Source organism: Fukomys damarensis, unplaced genomic scaffold, assembly GCF_012274545.1.
Source record: "Fukomys damarensis isolate Sample0158 unplaced genomic scaffold, DMR_v1.0_HiC HiC_scaffold_30, whole genome shotgun sequence".
Lineage (NCBI taxonomy): Eukaryota > Metazoa > Chordata > Mammalia > Rodentia > Bathyergidae > Fukomys > Fukomys damarensis.
In genome coordinates, this window is record NW_022900942.1 from 57722259 (window position 1) to 57745736 (window position 23478).

General features: G+C 42.2%; 2 protein-coding genes across 10 annotated transcripts in view; both read right to left on the reverse strand.

Annotated features, from left to right (window-relative positions):
• The window catches only part of Cabyr (calcium binding tyrosine phosphorylation regulated), a 22511-nt gene extending 12428 nt beyond the window's left edge, over nucleotides 1-10083 (reverse strand). For 3 of the 7 annotated variants that reach the window (XM_010643778.3, XM_010643767.3, XM_010643757.3), the window contains exons 1-2: nucleotides 9945-10067; nucleotides 7650-7703 (exon numbers count right to left, since the gene is read on the reverse strand). Coding sequence is in view for 4 of the 7 variants with exons in the window: in XM_010643740.3 (XP_010642042.1) it covers nucleotides 7650-7703; nucleotides 7810-7957 (202 nt within the window). In the remaining 3 variants the exon portion in view is untranslated. Of the gene's footprint in view, nucleotides 1-7649; nucleotides 7704-7809; nucleotides 7983-8614; nucleotides 8634-9944 lie in introns of those variants that run through there. The other 4 variants (XM_033757584.1, XM_033757583.1, XM_010643740.3 and 1 more) reach the window with 3 other exon arrangements.
• A 4328-nt stretch (nucleotides 10084-14411) lies between these two features.
• The window catches only part of Ttc39c (tetratricopeptide repeat domain 39C), a 55362-nt gene continuing 46295 nt past the window's right edge, over nucleotides 14412-23478 (reverse strand). The window contains exons 8-11 of one of the 3 annotated variants that reach the window (XM_010643872.3): nucleotides 18813-18910; nucleotides 17660-17764; nucleotides 16369-16407; nucleotides 14412-15713 (exon numbers count right to left, since the gene is read on the reverse strand). In XM_010643872.3, coding sequence (XP_010642174.1) covers nucleotides 15624-15713; nucleotides 16369-16407; nucleotides 17660-17764; nucleotides 18813-18910 — 332 coding nt within the window. In that variant the 3' untranslated portion in view covers nucleotides 14412-15623. Of the gene's footprint in view, nucleotides 15714-16368; nucleotides 16408-17659; nucleotides 17765-18812; nucleotides 18911-20617; nucleotides 23178-23478 lie in introns of those variants that run through there. The other 2 variants (XM_010643843.3, XM_010643853.3) reach the window with 2 other exon arrangements.

Here is a 23478-nt window from a genome sequence, read left to right on the forward strand (position 1 = left end):
TTTTTTTTTTTTTTTTTTTGTTACCAGGGATCAAACTCAGGTCCTTGTGCTTGTGAGGCAGGCAGAGGAACCACTGAGCTAAATCTCTGGCCCCTTCCTACTTCTTCGAATGAACAGTAATTTTCTTTCTTTTTCGGCTATACCAGGGATCAAACTTAGGACCCTCCTGCTTGAGGCAGGCAAGTGCCACTGAGCTAAAAATCCCCGGCCCTACCTAGTAATTTTTAATTGTATGCTGCCAATTGTAAATGCTGCACTGCACTGGCTCAGATTGTATTATTTTCTTCTACACATTATTTTAATAACGGCACATCAATCTGATACGCTGGAGATGGTTTTGTTATAGTAGGCATATTTCAGCTTTGTTCTCACTCCCAGAACACTTATTCTTTATTCCTAGGGTGTGACCTTTCTGTAGTTTCAACTGAAGCAGCAGAGGTTCACAGAAGTCTCTTCCTTTTGGCTAGGCTCAAACTGTAAAGCCCCTCCCAATGCTTCTCAAGTCTCCTGGTAACCACCCTTCTCTGTCAAAGCACCGTAGCCTTACTCCACACAAGAGCTCACTTAGGAAATGGACCAAAATACAAGCAGTGTTTTTCCAGACCTTCAATGCAAATCTCTCCTCTCTGATATCCTCAGTATGCAATTCTCAGGCATACTGGCAACACCAAACTTTGCCTTTGCCTTTTCCTAGACAGACATCTACTGGCTTCTTGGATCTATTTTTCTGCACAAGAATTTGAAAAATGTCCTCAGGGAAAAAGGATGAACATGGGGCCAAATTTCCATGAATCCCGCCTCCTAAGTATATAGGCATTGGATTTTCTATCTAGCATTTATGGTTGTTTAGCACAGGAAATAAGACCAATGTCAATAGCTCTATTACAGCTGAAACTAAAATCTTTCCTCTTCCATTGACTTTCACCTACCATAATATCTGGCCGTTGTCAGGAATTTAAAATACTTGCTAAATAAAATAATGAATGAGACCTTGACTATGTAGGATTTAGGGCCAGGGACGTAGCTCAGTGGTAGAGCACTTGCCTAACCTGCATGAGGCCCCAGGTGTGATCCCCAGCACTGCAACAAGTAAAATAAATAAAAATAAAGAGGAAATGTTTTGTTCTGTTTTGAAAATACACAGAATTTGAAAGGTGGAAAGGAGAGAGAAAGGAACTCCCGGAGGGGAAAGCAGCATGAGCCAAAATCAAACTGCTTGAAATTCTCCCTTTCCTGAGATGACAGTGTCGGTGTCTGGCACAGAACATCACTGAAGGGATGAGAGAGATGGCGAAAATAAGAGATGCCAGTCATCGAAGCCTTGCATGCAGCCTCTTGTAGAGGGATCAAAATTTACAGACACCGACTTGGATAAGCCCCAAAAGCATTTCTTTACTTTAACCTATCTTACATTAAAACACATATTTTCTGATGTCAGAATTTACTTGATTTTAAAATCTCATCACTCCTGTCCCCCTTTCTAAAGAGGGATTCTGAGTTCTGGCTCAAATCCGAATGTCCTTTTCTGTGGTTCTCAATTACCCTGCACAGTGGTGCAACTCAGGTCTGTTTGTTGGTTAGGGTTAGCTCACTCAAGGACTGGTACAGCTCATTCCTGACTTGGTTCTCTGTAGCATCTAAGGTCTAGCTGCCAATGTTCATCTTATTCTTAGCTTGGATGTTATGTCCTATCCTCTGCCGACTTCACCTTCCCCATCCTGATCCTTTGGCCAGTTACTGGGACAATCCAGAAATATCTGGACCCACTCAAAGCCATATCCGGGCCACAAGAAACCAGCAGAATCATCACAGGCCCATCTGCAAAATAACTTATTTTCAATCACTCGCTTCAGTGCACGCCTCTCAACAACTATTTACGGGGCACCTGACACAGGATAACTGCTGAGGGGGTGACTGAAGACAGCAAGTGCGGTGCTAAATGCAGTGCCACGCATGCCACACAGCTTCTCTGAGCAGCACATACTCTTCTAGGAAGAGCACCAGGAAGGCCTAAAGAGCAAGGCTTCTACTCAGGTTTTAGGAAGTTCTGACTCAGGGGTTCTCCTTTCCTTATACCAAGTGGTTTTTAGGCTCTATGCACATCCCAGCACCACAGATCCTTTATGAGCAAGGATGATCCATTTCCTTTTCCTTTACAGCAAGAACCAAGCTTATGTAACTCCCTCCCCACCTCTTTCCCTCCTCTATAGCTTATGTAAAGTAAAACTCAGCCCTTGATATTTTAAGATAATCATCTTCTCTCAATAAACAGTCAACTCCAAAATGTTAGCTTGTTCACTATGCACTTTGGAAACTCAATACTGAGTAATTACTTCCCTGCTCTGAGTTATATCTGTCTGTTCCCTAGAGCAAAAGAATGCTGCAGTGGGTAGAGAACAACATCACAAGCAGGAATAATTATGAATTATCTCAAATCCAAGCACGTTAAAATTTTTCCGAAATATCTCCACAATAAAGAGGAGTATGGATTTTGTAGGGAGCTATGAAAGTTTCTGGATTACAGAAGTTAAAAAGCTAAAAAGAAGATGTTCTTTCATGTCTTGTGTTTTGTCTTTTAGTGTTTCTGACTTCATCTTGGCAACTTGCCTTGCTGTCAGCTTTCCTGGCTGGCTGTGTCTGCTTCCCATGTTTCTGGTCCTAGTCTGACACGCTAACCCAAATTCTTGACCATGCATTTACATGGCCTTCTTCTAACACCTTCCTGCTGGCTTGAATCATCAGTGGTACAAGCATAACTCTCTGATCAGGTGGCTTTTTAGTAATTTTATTAGTAAAAAGACTGATAAAAGCAATTAGATCCATTTGTACAAGCTGAAGTTCAAGCCAGCTGGCAGAAGGTGTAAGAATTACGGCCCCACTGTGAACATGTTAAACAATTCCCCACTTGATTAATCTTGCCACAATGGAAAAGCATAAAGGACCAGAGTCTTTCTCCCATTACCACCGAATAATGAAGACTTTTCTAATTTTAATGAAATTATCTCCTTGATACAAATTATCACCACTCTGCCTAGGCATATACAAGACTTCAATAAATACAAAGGCTATTGAGACACAGTACCTATCAACTGTTTATGAATCAGGATGGCCTTCCTTAAAAAAAGCATCCAGGCAAGTTGCAGTATGATCTTGACTATGGTTAGGCTTAACATAGGTGTGTCCTCATTTGTGTAAACACGAGCAGCTACCAGTATGTGTAATCAACCATACGAATACAGCAGAACAACAGAATTTGGTTTAGGAGTTAACTCAAGGAAATAATACAAGTAGACAGCTTAAGCTAACATTTAATACTGTGCACACTTGCTATGGTGCCACACAGAAGTTGAAATTGGGCCCAATGATCAACAGCAATTCATAACTATATTTCCCATTACATAGCTAAACCCAAAAATATCCAGGATGAGTTAGCAAAGTAAATTAAGGACCAGGTGGGATTGACTTGGGTGTGGGGGGGAGTGTTTGATGGTGCTAGGGATTGAACTCAGTCTAATGCATAGTATAAACTCCAGACCCCAGAGCTTGGCCTTGATTTTTTTCAAAAGAGGAGTGTACCTCTGTTTCTACAATCTGGCTTATCCTGGTGGGAGATAAGTGGTGGCAAGATATGAGCTGCCACTTCAAAGGAGAAACTAGCATCTCTCTTCAGTAGTGAAAAGACCAGAATTAGCACCTTTGCCCTTCAGGTTACACACAAAAAAGGTGACAAGGTGGAAAGAAGTGAAATAGAGATGATAGAGGAAAGGGACCAAATTGCTCTCGAATCACTCCCTCCCTTCAATAGGTTTTGCCAGAGAGATCCTAGGACGCTGCTTACTTTATAGTATGAAAAACATAAGCCGTGCTACTAAGATCTGAGTTCAGATTCCAACTCCACCACTGTCTTCTTATTTACAAATGTAGACGTTATTTATTCCCAAGCCTCTTGAGTGAAACTGCAATGATGTCACCTACCTCATAGTGTTTAACAAAACTTAGGTGCCAGTACAAAACAGTTTTCAATAAACGTTAATCCCATTCCTTCCTTTCCTAGCATATACTAAGTGGTGAGGTTTAAGTGAATAATTCTTTTGTTTTAAAACATCACCTGAGTTTTAAATCTCATCAATTAACGGTTAGGATGAATGAAGAAACTATCAGAAGACTGAGATACGGGTATTTTTCACCAATTCATGTCGTATGAGGATCTGTTACTTTTCTCTCCTTGCTGAGATAAAATACCTACATCCAAAATCAAAGGGGAAAGGTTTATTGGCTTATAGTTCATAGGGGTTTCAGACGATAATCACCTGGCTCCAAGGCAGGGTGGCTAGGGGCAACAGTTCATGGCAGCAGAAGACAGCAAAAGCAACAAAGACTTAAACAGTATCTTCCTGCCCCTTTTATCTTATTCAGAGGACTACTTAGGGCGGGCAGCACTCAGGCCCTTAATCCCAGTGCCCGCAGGCCTAGCCTCTCCACATGTCAATCACACACTCTAGATTCAGCCACCTCTGAGAAAGCATGAGGCTTTGTGGGGACATCTAAACCCAAGCCACGACAATCTGCTTAATCAAACTGCAGAAAAAAGAGGAATGTCCAAGAAAGTTTCATAGCCTGAGCTGCTTTGGTAATGGGCTTACATGGTAAAGGGCCACAATGACACCCCTGGATAGTGCCAGGAACCGTCCTAAAGACACTAGGCCCTAGGAAATGTGCAGAAAGATGACATGACAGAGAAGTGACAAGTTTGCTCCTGTGCCTGGTTCTTCCTCCCCATTACCTGTGAAATCTGGAAGCAATGGGAGAGATGGGTAAACTGTTTCTACCTACAGTGAGAGCTACCAAAAGTGCTTTCTAGGAAAAAATTCTCAGAATGAAGTATACGACTGAAATGACGTGTGTGCAGGGTGTGTCTTATCTCCACACATCTGCAGGCAACATGCAGCAATGCTAACCAGTTTGGGAAGAACTCTGGAGAACACTACATCCCCACACTGAATGTCCTTATAAAACTCATACACCTACACATCAGGGAGACTGGGGGCATCTAGGGGTGACAGCTCTTGCCCACATCACAAGTTCTGACAGCAGGTTCCATCTTCAGGCTCATGCCTCATGCTGAAGAGACAAATTCTACAGTAAGGGTCAGCTGACAGTCCTCAAAGAATGGTTCACTTCCACAGGGTGCAAGTCACTGAGTCTGCGAGTATGACAGGTGCTGTACCCATATGTAAAAGTAGGGTACACACAAGTGTTACGCCTGTATTATACTTGTTTTATAGTGAAGAAATGAACAACCATGCAGCCAAGGTTACTTGGAGCTCCCGCAGGAACAGGAGGTAGGAAATTAAAGCAGCCAGAAGATAGGAGCATGCCACTCAAGGGAGGAAAGTCCGACCGAGTGGGAACCTATGGTGCCTGTCTATCCTCTGATGCTTCCTAATTGTAGGTGGACTCTAGCAGTCTCAGGATAGGACTTTAGTGAGTACTGATAGTCCACTAAAACATGTGGGATGACCATGAAAGAAAACAGATGCGTGAGCCAAACTGGTATTAACAACATTTAACTCTGCTTTCTGCTTCTTACCTTCATGTTACCTTCCCATTGTCCCGTAAGTGAGAACAAGCAATGTTCATTTCCACAATCTTTCTACAAATACACCGTGTGAGCCTGCTTTCAAGATGATGTGTATGGTTTGTCCAGCTCCTTGGTATCTCCGAGGAGAAAAGCTGCACCATCTCCTATCCCTTTCTTCCATCAAAAGTGTGGCTGCTTTAGTAAATTTCTGGGATTAAAGATGCTGACCTATCTGGACCAAAAATCTCCTCTCATTTAGTACACTTGCTAAATTGAATGGTGGATAAATTCTTCCTTAAACAAATTCAACCAAAAGCTACTGGTTAATTATCTCCCACCATACAGATTCATTGACTGTGTCAACATTTTACAAACACAGAAAGCCTGCACATTGCTCACACTGTCAAGTACAGAAAACACAAATAACAGCCTGCCTACCTGGGAAACCAGGCACACAGGGAAGGGAAGGGTGGTTAATGTTCTTGTACTTCTCTGTTCTGCTGCTGACAGTAAAAACCAAGTCCTAGGCCTGTTGTCCAGTGAGCTGAAAATGCCACCAGTCCCCTTGGGGAAGCAGCCAGACTAGAAGAGATTCCTTAACCATAGCATTTCATTCTCTGTCCCTTCAAACGCACACCTTTGCTGTTCTTAATCTTGTTTTCTGCTGTGGTAGCTCCTTCACTGCAGATTCAAACCCTCACGATTTTTACATTTTCTTAGGTCTTGTTTCTGATTTCTACATACTATGGTTATCTATTAATGTCACAAAAGTGACAGAACACAAAACTGGCTGATAACTCACAGGTTCTTCCTTTTGTTTTCTGTATGATTATTCTAAAATGTTGGTCAACCACCAAGAATGATTTAGTTATGTCTCACACTGGCCATGAGTCTCCATTTTACCTCATAAAATTCTGTGACGTTTGTCATGCATTCTTTTTACACATTCTTTGGGGTGTGACCATTAAATCCTCTTCTGCTTATAATGGTCTTCCTAAATTTTCACTAGCCTCAACCCTTTGCTACCTTTCCTCCTCTGACATTTTCACTGCTCCTCTGTCCAGTTTCATGCTGTCCTGCTCACATAAGATGGATATTTATGCACATACACAAAACCCGATTTCCTTCTGAGCAGATATATACCTCTATGTTACATGCACAAAACACAACTTCCTTCTAAGTAGACATATGCTTTATATGTGTTCAAGATACTGTTCTATAAAAACTGACCCATTCAGGGCCGGTGATTTAGCTCGGTGGCACTGCACCTGCGTCTCAAGCACAAAGTCAGCCCCCAGTACTACCCACCCAAAACAAAAAAACTAAAATTGACCCATTCAAAGACTTTGTGGAGCAGTAAATATAGTCAGAGACATCAAATCATCTGTTCTCTAGACTTGGGGTGTGCTAATTAGGCCTGCGCCAAGAAGACTGCTGAGTATCTCTTGTCTGAAACCCCTGGAACCCAACATGTCTCAAATCTCACAGATTAAGGGTTTACAAATATTTGCATAATTTTTGTCTGAGTGTCCCTCATATAAAAATTTAAAAATGTGAAATCCTCTGAACTCCAAAACTTTCTGAGCATTTACATCTGTGCCCATTTTGGATTTTAGAGCACTTTGGAGCTTTTCAGATCAGGGATGCTTAACCTGTACAACTTTACTAGATAACATATCTCACTGTAAGTCTTCATACTGTGAAATGTGGTTCTTTTAAATTTCACCATACTTCTCCACAGATGGGCAGATTGGAAAGTGTCTCAGGCACAGTTTATATAACCTGGTCAAACAATTCATGAATATTCATTGAAGCAAATGATTTGCAAAAATATTCCTTTTAAAAAAAAATTTAGAATCCTCCAAAATGGTAGCCTCTAGTTTTTAAAAAAACGGATTTAATCAAAACAAAGCATTAGTGTTATTATTTATACTTAAAACATTAGTGTGATTATTCAAATAAAACACTTGTTACCATTAATCTTAAATCTGGATGTATGTTACCTAGCACTTTTGCAGTAACTTAAAACCAACATTATTAAAACAGGCACTATGTGTGTGGTACTCACCTTTCACCTGATGGAATTGTTTAACCAGGTCTTTTATATCCAGAGACGTATTCCCTGAAAAATAAGTACAGAAATTACAGATAAATAAAATTCTCAACTTAAAATACTTTTTGAAGCAACAAATACATAATCTAAAGCAACAGCAAAAGAAATAACAAACCTTCTCTAAACATTGTAAGTTCTTTAAAATAAACTGCTGCAAACTGGGTGATGTTTGATGGATTGGTTTTGAGAACAGCTCTGCTAATTCCCTCAAGCAGAGTCTTGAGGCCATAGGGCACGACAAGTCTGGATTTGGAAGAAATCATTTTGGCAGGATGTCTGTAACCTCAACTGTAATGAAGAGAAACAAAACCTTACATACAGTATACTAATTTTCTATTAAAATACTTCGTATGCATTACTGTTTTCCAAGAACACATCTACTTTTAAAATTAGCCCGATGTGGTGGTGCAAACTTGTAATCAAGTGTAATCATTACACTTGTAATGGTGCCATGAGTTCAAGGTCAGCCTGGGCTAATCAGTTCAAGGCTAGCCTGAACCACGTAGTGAGACCCTGCCTCAAACTAAAAATTAACTTTAAATCTAATCTCTACGTATTTTAGTAAAATGGGTCAATTCTTGATGGTAGGGGGAAAAAATCCATTACCGCCTGCTTACAAGGTCCAGATAAGCAATACTGTATAGTACTAGTGAAAATAATCCACAGGGAAAGTCCTACCAGAATTCCCAGGATGATTGAAAAACAAAGAAAAAACCAAATGATAGCTCCTGTATCTGTTTCTAAATAACTGCACCAGGACTGATTTTTCTGTACAGTTACAAAACAGTATTACCAAGAAAAAGTGACTTTTCCTCTAAACAGATCCCAACATGTATGTTGCCCATTTTTATGGATTTTTGCTCAGTTTTTATTTTGTTACCATTCAAAGTATGTTATCCCCGGTTTACTATGCCACTCACCACCATCTGTGCCTCTTTCTTGTCTCATACCCGTTCTTAACCTCTGCCCTCATCTTCCCATCTCCTCCTCCTCCTGCCCTTCTAAGTGCTACCAAGAGCACACTCCACAGTCGAAGCAGTAATTCTCAGAGGTGCAGAGGGTGTCGATCTTATACTGTGTTCTCATTCTAAAAATTTATTTACGAAGGCTTGTAATCCACGTAATGAAAATTTTAACATTCCATTCAGGGATAAGGGGAAAATTAGGTAAAAATGAAGCTAAGGGAGGGAGAGACGTGCACCTCCGTGCAAAACATAGGTCCTTCACTTTGCAGGAGATCCAAGAAGCTATTACAAAATAGGAAACAGGTAAATGGCTGCTTTCCCGAAGATTTAAAAAAAAAGCAACATAAAAAAACCGAGTTGCTCGGAAGAATCATAGCTGCTCTGGATACGGAGCCCCAGGAGAAACTTCTCCCAGCTAAGCAGAACGATTTGTTACAGCAATTATACAGAGGGACAACTGATAAAAAGGAACTAATATGCCTTAGAAAAGCGTTGAATATTCAAAAGGACACTTTATCTTCCCAAAAGGTCAGGACAAACCCGTGTTGGCCAGGTGAAAATGGACACCAGAATATCGTTCATCGGGAACTTTACTGAATGAAGCCGTCTTTTAAAAACAGCGGCTGGAGCTGGCTCACAGGCGCGCACCACACACAGGATGTGATGATAAATGCTAAAAGCGCTCTTTAGTCTATTAGCAGTCGGTGCTACCATCTGTAGCGAGCGCGCCCAGTTCTTAACTCGGCGGTAGTTCTCACCCCTCCTCTGGGCTCGCCTGGGGCGGGGGAAGCACCTCCTAGAAAGATCTGTCCCGCTCGAGCTGAGAATAGGGTGGCACCGAGTAACGGCGCCAACGGGTAAAATGCGGCCACAGATTCAGCTCTGGAGGACCGTTTCCGAGACTGCTTAGGGACCCTCCGCCAACGTCTCCTTTCTAGACGGTCGGAAGTCAACCGTCCCCACGACCGCGGGGTAACGCTTCGGGCAACGACACCGAGGGGCTTCCGGGCCACAGAGGACGGAGACGGTACACGCCACGCCCTCTCTAAAGACCCCGGGGGTCGGGCTGGGTTTGTTTTGCCCACTGGTTTTCGTGCGGGGGAGAGAACTGTGAAAGATGCGGGACACAGCGAGCCGAATTCGCGTCGTCCTTACAGGGCGGGCGTCCCGCCGGCTTCTCCCACAGCCTCCCACCCCGGGAACCTCCGCCTCTCCCTTCGCCTGAGACGCGCCAAGGGCCTGACTCCAGGGCACTGGTTGGACCTTTCCCGCGGACTCGTCCCACCTTCTTTCCGGCTAGGATTTATAGAGCTTCCTCGTTGACCCCTCGCCGGCGGCTCCTGAAATCCATGAGCCGGTGGGGCCTTTTATAGCCCTGGAAACCGTCATGGTGTGCGTCACAGAGCTCCGCCCCTCACGGGCCACTTCGGGGCGCCACGTGAGGAGGCGGAGCCACGGAGCCCCAGCCAATAGGGAAACCGGACGGAACAAAGGGGAGTCCTTTGTGCACGGGGGTGGGGGGTGGAGGGGGTGGTAGTGTGGTGAACCTTCCGATCTTCTGTCCCTCCACCTAAGGAGCTAGTTTGGAAGGAAAGCAATAAATCTGTGGCAGTTCTGTCACTGTCCATTCCACACACTCCTTGCCCTTAAATTACTCTTGGGCCACCTCCTGAAAATTTTCTGCCACAGCGCACACACTTGACACTTTCTCTTTTGAGAAACTCGTTTGCGGAATGAGTATTAAACCTGAAACTTTATGTTTCTCCATACGAAGGATCAGGCATTGTGTGTCCCCACCAAATCATACCGTCAATGACAGGTCACAAGTCAAGAAGTAACTTAAACTGTTTTACCAAATTAACAAAATGATGCCTCATTTAGAAATACCCACTCTAGATGGGTAGGGGAGGGGTAATAAGGGGAAAGAAAAGAATGTGAGAAAATGAAAAGATGGAAATAAAGTGTTTGTAAATGGGGAGGTAAGGAGGGGGGTGAAGGGAGGGCAGGGACAAGGGGAAAAAATGAGAACCAAGACCTGTCGTGTAGAGGTACAAGATTCCAGTAATGAATGTAACTGTGCTGTCTACCTAGAATGTACCAATAAACTCAATTTTTAAAAAAGGAGAAATACCCACTCTCTCCTCTTTCACCCATTCAGGTTCAAGTTATCTGTGCTGGGCAGTGGGTAATACCACAAGCACAATTACTGGATTCTAAGCAGTCTTTGCTGTAATCCATCTTCCAAGTGTTCAAAAAGCAACATGAAGCCCTGTAAATCAATGATTAAACAACTTCAGGGACATATGCCTGACGCTCCCAATTTAATTCAGAAAAAAAGGGTTCCAAAGCATTTTGCAATAAAAGGCAATGTTAAGGCCCGTCTCTACCGTACCCAGGCTACTACAGAATCTTTAAATGCTCTCTTCCATAGGTCTATGTTGGTACATTTTGAATCGTCATTTGCCTGTGCCCCCTACTGTAGTAAATAAAAAGATTACCTGTTATGATTCCTGAAAGTTTGCCATATAATACACTTAAGGACCAACGATTGTAATGAGCTGAGCTGCTGAAAATTCTTAAGTACTAACTTTACAGAGACCCACTGCTGTGTCTTCCAAGTGGAGAGCTTTACGGTTGTGTAGCCCATCTGGAGGTCATCTTGAATAGCTATCAAGGGCGAGGTACTATACAGAAAATACCTATGATTCCGAAACAAAGCCTTTATTTTTTTTTCATTCCTTCAAGGACTTTTCTGAGTCACTCTGAAATGCAAATTGTTACAGTGAAAACATTTAACCAAGAATTTTCAAACCACTGCCCAGTTGCAGTTGATTTCTTGATCATTTCATTAGGAAATGATCTGATGTGGCTTCAGCCTTGCTGTCCTTGCGTTCATCTGCCATTTGGTCAATAGTGATCTAACAGAAAATGCAAGTGCACCTTTTTTCCACTGTCCCCCTCCCTACATCCCAAATCTTTACCCTAGAGAAGCCGAGTTCTTGGTGTGGTGTGCGTGCTTCCCTAGCTCCTTCTCACCTCCTTCCCACTGAACTCCCCAGAGCCTTGGACACACGTGCTGTTTGTTAGTTGTGCTTTAGCTTATTAGGTCCAAGATCTCAGAGGCCCCACCAGCCATCGTTTTCACCTGCCTGCACCCTTCTGCGCCTTTAAAACTCAGAAGTCTACTTCAGGAAGCAAATGGGTTAGAAGCATTTCCTTCATGGCTCAATAACTCTGTGGCCAGGCTTAATCTACCTAGGCAGTTCTGTGAGCATTTGACTCTTCTGATTTACTAAATACAAAGGATGATAGCCTAGCCATACTGCATTACTTCTCTAATCCAGACCTATACTGGAATCATTCCAGGAGCTTGTTTATAACGCTGCCTCAAGCCTCAGCTGCAAAGCCTGCTGAATCAGAACAGCAAGAGGGCTCGTTTGTGAGACACAAAAATTGAAAACTGCTGGCCACAGGGACAAACAGATGTTACCCAGAGGTCACGTGGGCCACACGTGGTGGCGTTCCTGCCTCATACCCAGGTCAACAAGGAGACAGAACTCAACTCCTTACAGGTTTTCAGAAGAAAGTCAGATATGATGCTACATCTACGGACCATTTTTCCATTCTCATGTTCCTGTTGCCCTTTTCTGTTTCTGCACTTTTAAGTCACTGTCTCTGGTATATATTTTCTTAGGATGATCTGGGCTTAGCAATTTCCTTTCTCCATGATATACCAGCCACAGAAACCAAAATAGTGCATCATGATGGCATGACAGTATCTTCATAAAGCCACATTTTGAACGCCTGACACCACTGTTACTTAAAGAGGAAGTCAACTAGAAAGGTGTGCATGGTAAAGGAAATGTGTGTATGGTTTTTAAAAATCAGATATACATTGTTATTTGATTTTAGTTGGCTGAAATATACACGTAAAAATTCAGTAAATAATTGACTTCTGTAATATGACAATACTCTAATTTTCTCTGACACCTGAAAGTTATAATTGTTTACTCAGTAGAAGACTTAGCTATCATTTACAAAAACAAAAAAGATGCCTAACCCAACAAAGATAAAACTTTAACTGTATTAACCAGTATGGTACATATGACATCATTCTTACTAGACCATGCCTCCAAGTCTGTCAAACTATAAAAAAGCGTTCAGCATACATAAAATATACATTAGAGATTTCTCTCATCTTAGGCACAATCTAATACAAAAATATATCTGACATTTATAAGTTAGAAGTTCCATTTGAGTGATGGCAACAACAAAAAAGCAACAGCACACACAGATGTGAACAGTTCTACTTATATGATTATTTATGATTACTTATATAAGTTCTACTTATATGATTATTTTCTCCATCAGCAGGGGAAAAGAGCAACTTATACCAAGCCAAGTTACCAAGCAGATCAGAGTGTTCACAGGTTAGGCGACTCACAGCTTAAAGGCCAGGTAACAGTTAGGATTACTCAACTCACTGTACACTCAGGCTTCCCAACCTCAGGGTCCAGCGTACTCACACTGTGGTTTTACTATTTGGTGTCTTTGGAATCTCCCGCTACTCACTCTCCATGGTCTCTCACTACAGATGCACCACAGGGGTTATCTGAAGTGAGGCTGGAACATATCTGTGCTTTGACTAGGAAAAAAAACAAAATTGTCTATCCAGTGAACATGAGTAAAGTGACTCGAAATCCTGAAATCCCTAAGGGGAAATGAAAGGAATTTTTACAGTAACTTATGTAAAGATACATTTTGTTAAAAAACTGAATGCACAAGACTCTAATCTTTGAATATGGAATAACAGAATAATATTTGAACTGAAAATTCAAGTACGTGAGAACATCACAATTCAGAAGGCTCCACGATCCTAACAGAAAAGTCTGCAGCATATACTATGGGTGAAGAAAAGAAGGAAATGATAACAGGTGCATCTGAAAGATTCCTACTGCTCTTCCCTGTAGTCACCTCCCAGTATTTCTGGACGCTAATTTCTCCCTTCAGAAGCAATTTTTCTTTCTGGCTTCTGGATGAACTCATTCAGTGAATTCAGAGTACCAATCTTTTCTTTCTTGCTGGCATCAAAACTCCATACACATCCTGCAAGTTGATTACAGTTTAACCCCTTCCGCACCCATATTGTGACCCGGCTGTATAAATCACCCGACAAAGGGCGTTGGTGGCAATCCACTCACAACCCTTCTGCCTCTCAGGAGCTATTTCTATTTCCCAAAAAACCTTTCTCACTCATAAAAAATAAAATCCAGGGCCAGGGATTTAGCTCAGTGGTTCTGTCGCCTGCCTTGCAAGCACAATGACCTGGGTTCCATCCCTGGGACCATAAATAAATAAATAAACAAATAAATAAATAAATAATCCACACAATTCACAGCAGGAAGTCAATCTGAATAAACACTTTGGGGATTTGTCCGCTCAAAAGCGATCAGTAAGAGATGAGGAAACATAAAATGATGGGTTAGCAAAGTCGGTGAGGGGTAACTTCTTCCAAAGAAATTCTTCCTCAAAACGAGATTAAATCTGGCAGCATTCTAGCTCTTTTTCTTACACTTCATTTTATAAATATTTAGGTATTAACATCACATGAGCTCATGTGCCAGCCAAAAAGATAGTAAATGAATGATACGCTAAAATGATACTTTAGCTCAGTATAAATTTTTTAAAAACTACTTAAAGATGAAGCCACATCATGACAAAGATTTTTAAAAGCGACTGAGGTATTTAGATCCTTCAAAAACACAAGTGTTCAGTACTGGGCATAGAAGTAAAGTAAATATTGATAAAAATCAGCAATGAATGGATAAGAGAAATAAATTTGAACTGCTTTTAAAATACCAATCAACCTGAGCTAGGGTAAAATGATTAAATCCCGGCCCAGCAACTAACTTCACCATCAAATATTCTGAAGCAAAAACCTACATTCATTTAATAACCCTTCTGATACATTTGTTAAAAGATTTCCCAAAAGTTGATCAAGCAATTTTCACAGAAGAGAAATTCCTAAAATGTAGGTGTTATTTACCTAATCTGCAGACTAGGATTTCTAATAGATTAGCTCACAATTGTACTTTTGGTTATAAAATTGTCTAGATCTGCTCTAGCTTGGTTGGCTCTCAAAGAAAAAAAGTGCTCATCACTTTGAAACATTTTGTAGGCAATGTGGAGATGAATTATTTTAGATGTCACTACTTTGGTTGAAGAACACTTGTTCTTTTAACATGTAAATAAAATATGGAATTCTTGGATATTAACGTGTTTGGGTTTTTTTTCCTTCTCTATAAAATAACATTCACTTGGTAGCCAGGAAATTCATTTTTCCATTCATTGCCCCACTAATACCAGGAAGAGTTAACTGGAGTAAGTCAATTCTCCTTATTGTGCTTGAGTTTCACTGTCTGTAAAATGGGGATAAGAATATCTGCGCTACGTTATTCACAGGAATATTCTGAGGCTAAAGTAAAGCACTAGAATTCACTTTTATTTTTCAAAACACAATATAAATGCCACTGTTAATAACGGTATTGATAATAATATCACAGGTAGCACTTCATGCTACCCATTCAGGTGTGTGCTTAAGGTAGGCGTTCCTATGAGATCACGGGATGAATATTCACTTTGATTTTATTTTAAAAATAATAAATCACAAAACTAAAATGTTTGAACAAGGTCACTTAACCCTCTCCCCAGGCGGTTATGTCCTCCTCGTCACCACCGTCACCACCACCACCACCACCACCACCACCACCACCATCATCATCACTACTTCGTAGCTATATGGTGAGAAGAGGAGATCTTTAATGTGTTGGCTTGGCTGGGAAAATGTGTCGCTGACACAGGTGGTCTGTGGAAGAAAAGCCAATCTTCACGAGAGCTCTGTCCTCTGCTTTTATTTTAAAGTGCGGCCCTGGGTAGGGAGGGACAGGGCACCTCTTCAGGATGGTCACTGAGGAACCAGTTCCCTAAGAGAGGCCAGAGCGGCGTGGATGCGGACGTGCAGTCTGTTTTCAAAGTCGTAGCCAGAGAAATTCTCCTGTGGAGCCAGAGAGAGATGTTGGACTCTTAGCTGAGCTTGCCCAGGGCACCCGGGACAAACCACATGACATCTTACTCTCCCCAAGTCAAATTCTGCACACTCCCGGGAAAGGGTTCACAGCCACTTGATTTTCTTATTTCCCAAACTTCATACTTTGAGCTTATTTCTTAAAAGATAAACTGAATGTTGACAATGTTACCTCTGAAAATTTTCATTATTTTTGAAACAGTAATTTTAAACTACTGTTAGAAATTGTTAATTCAAGGACACAGTTATGAAATCAAAAGTTTACTTTCTCTGGCACAGGGCACAGTGGTATATGCTTATAGTCCCCCTTGCTGCTTGGGAGGCTGAGACAGGAAGCTCACCTGAACCCAAGAGTTTGAGACTAGTCTGGGCAACAAAGTAAAAGTTTATTTGTTCACCCAAACACTAACACTAGAGCATTTATAAAACAGGCTGAGCTCTCTTACAGGAATTCCTTATAATCTTGGAAATTTGACTTAAAAACCAAGTGCTCACTAAATTAATTGGTTATCACTTCTCCTTTCCAGAATTAACAGCAAACAGAACATCTCTTTACAAACATTCAGGTGTACAGCGCACAGCAAAAGGAAGACCACGGGAAAAGAGGAAGATCCAGGATTGTTACCTTTGCTTGAAGAAGTAGAGTTCTGCCTCTCCCTACGGTCTAAATATAAGAAAAATATATTATTTCTTACTGGCTAAATTCATCTATACTTAAGCAGATAGTGTTATTGCAAGAGGGCAGTGAACTAATGTCACAGCACAGAGCTGACTCAACTGTTCACTCAAAGCAATGACTCAGTTGTGCCTTAACATAAAGATGTTTATGAGCTTAAATCAAGGCATGACTTGATAAACGATTTTTCAGTCTTCACTATTAGTCTATAAGAGGAAACAACTAAGGCATAATGCCATAAATTAGAATCTTATTAAACAACCTAAAACTAAAATTAGAAGGTTTCATCTAAATATAGTAACATACATTTCCTTTTGAAGGCCATGCTAAGTGAGAATATCACTTTACTCTTTGAAAGACAGGCCAGTCTTATGTATTTTACATATATATATATATAAAGGTTACATGAAGAGCAAAAATTTTATTAAAGAATATTACATTAGAAGTTTCTATCTAAATTTGTAAAATCTGTATTTTCTATTTTGGTAAAATTAGACCTTCATATTAAAAAAGACTTTCCAAAAGCCCATCCTTGGCAGGATAGGGTACATATTTAATGATTTAGAGACTTATTTCTGTTCACCTAGATGAACATTTAGAAGGCCCATATATGAAGCTCATGAGAATGAGTTTCTGAAAGAAAGCATCAAGCAAATTCAGCCTCTATTGGTCAGACAAAGGCCCACTAACCCTGTGCTAGCTTAAATATACATCATAATAGCAATGGCCAATTTGTATCTGTGTGGTATTCTAGAATGTTTACAGTCATCCAATGGATGATCTTCATTTGTCCTCCTTACAGTCTTTATTGACTCAACAAGATAGGTATTGTTTTGATCCTGTTTTACAGATTAGGAAGCAGGTATCTGGTAAAGTAATGTGACCAGAACCATATGCTAAATAAACGGCAGACCTAGAGGTATGACATAATTCTGTTCTCGATACACTATCGAGGACAGATACTCCATATCGTACCATTCTGAAAACAGGCCACGATTTTCCCTCAAGTTAATATCTTTTTCTGAAAGTTATATTGTAATTCATGCTCCAGTGGGGACATGATCTCCTCAAGGATATGAAGATAGGATCACTACCTTCTCGGACTCATCCTACGTGAAGCCAAGCAAAACAAACCAGAGAACACTTCACTCAATTTGTTTTAAATGAAGGATGCTTTGCACCTGTTCATGTGTACATTTTTGCTGATGAACATTATTAAAATTTATATATAGTATCTTACCTCTGGTTTGTCTAATAGAAGACAGCCCAGTTCATAGCAAGCGTATGGCTGAACATATAAGTTATTCTGACGACACAACTCATCTTTAGCAGCTCGCTGAAAGAACTGGAATAACAGAAATGTTATTGGAATTAATTCATTCTCCTACATGGTGTAAGGCAGGTGGCAGGAAGGGAGATAAGATTTTTCTCTTCTTTCCTCATCTGTTTTCCTCCTACCCAGCCCCACGCCCATCTTAGCTGTCTTCCACATGCCTACCTGATGAGCTTTCAGCAAAACATACTTTCCACCAGTCAGTCTAATTCATGCTAATTATCTTTCCAGCTGACACACCAACTTCTATTGATCTTATTGCTAAAAAACATTTTTATCTGTATCAAAAAAATCTAAACATGCCCATTTTAATATTTAAGATATAAAAACAAGCCAAGAACCATCTCTTCACATGTATCTTAAATGTGTCTTGCTGGCACCTAAGCACATGATCTATTTAGAGCTCTGTAATAACTACCCTAAGCCCACACTACAAAATTAGTTTAAAGTTACAATATAAGTATAGCAACACACTAAGATTGAAAAATCAAGCCTCCCAATACTCTTCCAAAGAGTAGTCAAAGCAACACTGGGACAGACGTCTTAAAAAAAAACCAACCAAGCTGGGGTTAGAGCTCAGTGGTAGAGTGTTTGCTCAGCATGCAGGAGGCCTGGGGTTCAATTCCCAGCCGAAGCCAGCAGCTTAAGTCCCACACCAGTAATGTGCAGCTGTGAAGAGTGGAAAAGTGAACGCACACTAACACACCCGATCACTTCTGTTTTCATTTAACTATGAGGCCTCGTCCTGCTCCTTCAGATGCTCTGCCTCACTTCTTCCCGTCTCACTCCGAAACTGTGAGCTCTGGTAAGTGGCTTCTGCCAGAGAAGAAGCCCATATATAAAGAAGCCCTAAGAATCCACAGTTACACTGAAAACATTACTTTGCCTATCATCAACTTCTAGTTTCTGAAAAGATGGAATTAATCAAAGCAGATATAGTTCTTACTATAGTGGGAGGTTTGGTTTCATTTAGTGCTTTTTCATGTTTTCTTATTCATAAGCACAGATGTGGGTGGTCATGATTTCTCCTCCTTTAGCCAAAACGACATTAACAGTTTACCTGAACAGCATCTTCTGAGTTTCCCAGACATTTGTGTATGGCACCAAGGAGCAAATACTTTAGGCCAACAACAGACGAGTCATCCACTTCGTGGCAAGCTGAAAAAGAAGGGGAGTTGAAACATCCAGGGGTAGAAAAAAACACTGTTTGTTAGCTCCTTGGAAACTGCCAAGAGTAAGTCCCTGCTTCACCGTTCAGCTACTTCTTTAGTTTATATTTCTGCCCCTAGAGACTCAGGAAGTCTCCCTTCCTCATCCATTACTGAGGATCCTTAATCAAGGAAAGAAGGGCAAAAATACACATCTTTAACGAGCCAGAAAAAAAACCACCATTAATATAGAAACAGGTCAGACTCAAGGTGTGGGAAATTTTTTCACTCATTTTAAAACTTGTCAGTAAAAATCTAGCTATTCAATTGAGATTAGAAGCTTGAAATGTGTATTATATATTCTATTCACTTACCTGAGTACCGCTTCGAAAGATTTCAGCTTTTGTTAGAACTACTCTTGGATCCTGAATTTTATGAATCAGTAGTGTTTATATTAAAAAATTCTCAAAATTTGTGTCATGATATTTTTGAGTGAAAGAAGCTAATCTGAAAAGGCTTCCTACTGTATGACTCCAACGATGTGATATTCTGCAAGACAGAAGTGTGGAGACAATAAAGAGCAGTAGTTGCCACGGGTGAGCAGAGGAGGAGACAAGACCTACAGTACTCGTAACAGACCTACTGCGGGGTTCAGCCCTTCCCCGCTTGCTCAAACCCACAGAAGGTGCCAGACCAAGAGTCTCGCAGGGCCTGACTGACCCAGGGCGAAAGATGAACTTCCGCGATGAAGAGGTGTCAGCGCTGGTTCACTGACGACGCCCAGTGCACCATCCCTGTGTGTGCGTAGGGTTAGGTGTGGTAGAGGACAGGAAGGAGGACGTGAGGGGCTCTGGACTTTCTGCACAATTTTGCTATGAACCTAAAACTGCTCTAAAAAGTTCTATTAATGGAAAAATTTTTGCATCATCGATTTCCAAAGTCGTGCAGCAAGAACCTTCACATATCTATCTGCATGAGGCAGTATACCAGGCACGGAAGAGGGTGGTCAGACCAACCCCTCCACCTCCAGAGACCCACCAATGGAAGACAGATGTACAAGTGGAGGGTGTTAGGAAGGTTTTCCAAGGAAACGAGCAGGGTAGAAATTGGAAACATACTGGCACTAATGAAGGAGGGAATGGAGCAATACAATTATTTCTAAGGGCCAATAAAGATATGGAGATTCAATAAAACTTTTGTGTGTTAAGTTTGTATATATATTCAAGTTACAGAAGAAGAAACTGGAGAGAAGGTTCACATGAATAAAAGAATCTAAACCCGCAGAGGCACGAGTGTCCAGGATGTGACACTACCACACAAAAAATAACTCAAAGGGTGTTAAGACAGCACGCTAAGGAAATGGTGATGCGATCACTCCTGTGCTAACTCCTTCACCAGTTCAGCTCATCCATTCAATATCAATTGGCACTTCCTATTTGCCATGCAGTTCTGGACACTTGTTGGCCGTGATGGTGCACGCCTGGATTCCCAGCACTCAGGAGGCTGAGGCAGGAGGATTGCCATGAGTTTGAGGCTGGACTGGGTTAATAGTTACTTCAAGGCCAGCCTGCACTACATAGTGAGACCCTGTCTCAAAAACAGAAAGAAAAAAAATATATATATATATCACTGATAAAATACACAAAAATTCTTCTTCTTAAAAAAGGACTGAAATAGATATTTCTCAAAGAAGACACACAAATGGCCAACGGATGTATGAACAAATAAGCTCAACATTATTAGGCATTGTCAAAATGGAAATCAAAATCCCAACGATGTATTTCCTCCTAGCTGTTGGGATTATGAACAAAACAACACTAGAATATCAGGAGCTGGTGAGGATACAGACAGACTGGAACCTCGGGCACTGTCGGTAGGAAGGGTGTGGCTGCCATGGAAAACATTGTGGCTCTTCCTCAAAAACGAACTAGGACTAACTTCCCATCTAACAACCTCACTTTTGGGAGTTTATCCAAAAGGACCAAGGGCAGGATCACAGACATTTTGAATGCTCATATTCACTGCACCATCATTCACAACAGTCAGGACAGAGCAACAACGGAAACACTCACCAACAGACGAATAAAGGAAATGTGGTATGCACACGCAACGGAATATTATCCAGCTTCCAAAAAGGAATTCTTATCACATGCAACAACTTGGGTGAACCGGGGGGACTTAAGCCAGCCAGAGAAGGACAAAGATTCCACTTATGTTAGTGGAAATGGGTCAGATTCACGGCATTGGAAGGCAGAATGGTGGTTGGCAGGGGTTGAGAGGAGGAGGAAAAGCGGGAGGATGTTCAATGTGACCCAAACTTTAGTCATGCGTGATGGCACAGCTGTGCTGAACCGCTGTGCAGGACAACCCTGTTGTTACAGGTGACAATAAAAGAAATCGCTGCTGGGATTGTAAGTGGTGTAGTGTGCTTAGAGAGGTCAGATCTACACGAAGATTTAAATGGCACATATTCTGGGGGGTTCCGAGGATCGAATCGGGGCCTCACATGTGCTAAGCACATGCTTTCGACTCAGAAATTCCCCTTCTAGGGATTTATGCTGCAGGGGGTGCAGGCGTACAGATGCGAGAACGTCCCTACGTATATATTCAGGCCTCGGCACGAGGCAGTCAGCTGCAGCAAGCGACTGGAGGCTGCCTACATGTTCACAGGTCGGACAGCAGTCACACAGACTGCTGGTGCTCACACTCCGGGACACTACAGACCCTCGAAGGAGCGAGGCAGATCTGTGTTGGCACTGGAGTCCTCCACAATCCTGATCACCGGAAAAGCCCAGGTGGAAGAGCAGGAAGAGGACGCTCCCTTCTAACACGCCGCCCCCCTCGGCACCCTTCGGAGCCTGCTTCCAGCGTCCCCCGAGGATCCCCAAATCTGCACCGGCGCGGTGCTTGCATACAACCAGCCCACCTCCTCCCACCCTCCATGCACGGCCTCTGGGTTACTTCCGACTCCCGACACATGGCAGTGTCCCTTAGACGGCTGCCCTGCTGCTCGCGCTGGGGACGTGGATGAGGAAGGAAGTCGGCACGCGCTCTGTGGAGGCGCAAGTGTTTCCCCCAGTGTTTTGGGTCCGTGGCTGAACGCACAGATGCGGCCCTGGACTGGGGTGTGTATGTGCTCACGACCACACACGCGCACAGATACACGCTCATCTGTAGAAATGCATCTTCAGGTCACTACAAACAGTAGCTGCACCCCTTTTTGGAGAGGTGGTGTCTGGACTCAAAGGGACACTGGTACTTTGTTTTCTACTCCGTTGAACAGTTTGAATATCTCTGCAAATTGTGAATTACTTAAAATCACTGCTTGGCCTTTTGGCTAAGATTAAGTGTGAATTACCTAAAGTATTAAAGCATTGTGATCTTAGCAATGAGTGAAACTCATGCCAGGAAAAAAAATATTCCTGCCCTTAAGAATCTTACATCTGCCAGGGGAGACAAACAGTGTGAAAGACAAACAGGTAAAATGTATGTGTTAAATAAAAAGTGCTATGGTAAAAAAACAGACAGGAAGCGGGACTGGAAGGCTGTGTGCAGGTCAAGCCTCACAGATAAGGCAGTGTGAGTAACATGTGAAGGAAATGAGTGAAGAAGCTATGTGAGTATTGGGGGAAGAGCATTTGGATCACGAGAAGAACATGTGCAAAGGCCCTGTGGCCAACTGTGCTAGGTGAACTGGAAGGCAGTGTGGCTGGAGGCCAGGGAGCCATAGGCCAGAGGAGAGAGACAATTGTGCTGGACACTGCCTGTCACTGAATGACGGTCAGCATCTACTCTGGATGTAATGGTGAACTAGAAGGTTCACAGGAGGATGACAGTCTGACTTCAACTGCAACAGGACCACCCTGGTGTTCTGCTGAGAATGCACAGCTTTAAATGACAAGGGAAAGATGCAGTAGGTGGGGTAGGGAGTTAGGAAGCAGGGGCTAAGAATGAAACCACAAGCTCGGGCCGCAGCAACCTCCCAGTTCTGCTGACAAAGGCTTAGACAGGGACCCTGACAAGGGCCACACACAGAACTCGGAGGCTCACGATCCACACTGCAGGCTTTCAGGGTGTTCTGGCAGGCGACTCTTTCTCTACAAAAGTGCGCTCCACGTGGCTGCACGGATTTGGAGCACTGCCATGCAGCACCCAATGAACAGGTCTCAGGAGCAGGTTAGCTTTTTAAAAAGTTATTAAAAATGATCTCCTTTTCACTCTGGACTGCCTCCTTCTCCCAGAACAGACCTTTGCTGTTAGTTCGTTCATTTTGCGACCTGGAAAGGGGTGCAGAGGGTATTTAGTGAAATCTCACTGCAGCGATAATTACCTCATGGCTGTCAATTACCACTTATCCTATGCCTGCATCTGTTTTAAGGATCTTTCACTACAGGGCCCTGCACTGGTACAATTACAAAGGTCTTCAGATCCTTCACTGTTCCCGTGAGTTAGACACCAGGGAAGAGCTGTAAGTCACGCAGCTCTTTTAAAATGGCCACAGCACGACTGACACACCCAGCCTTCTAGCTGCTCTCCTGGGAGCACGCACACCTCTGTAATGATGGGGCCACCGCGTGA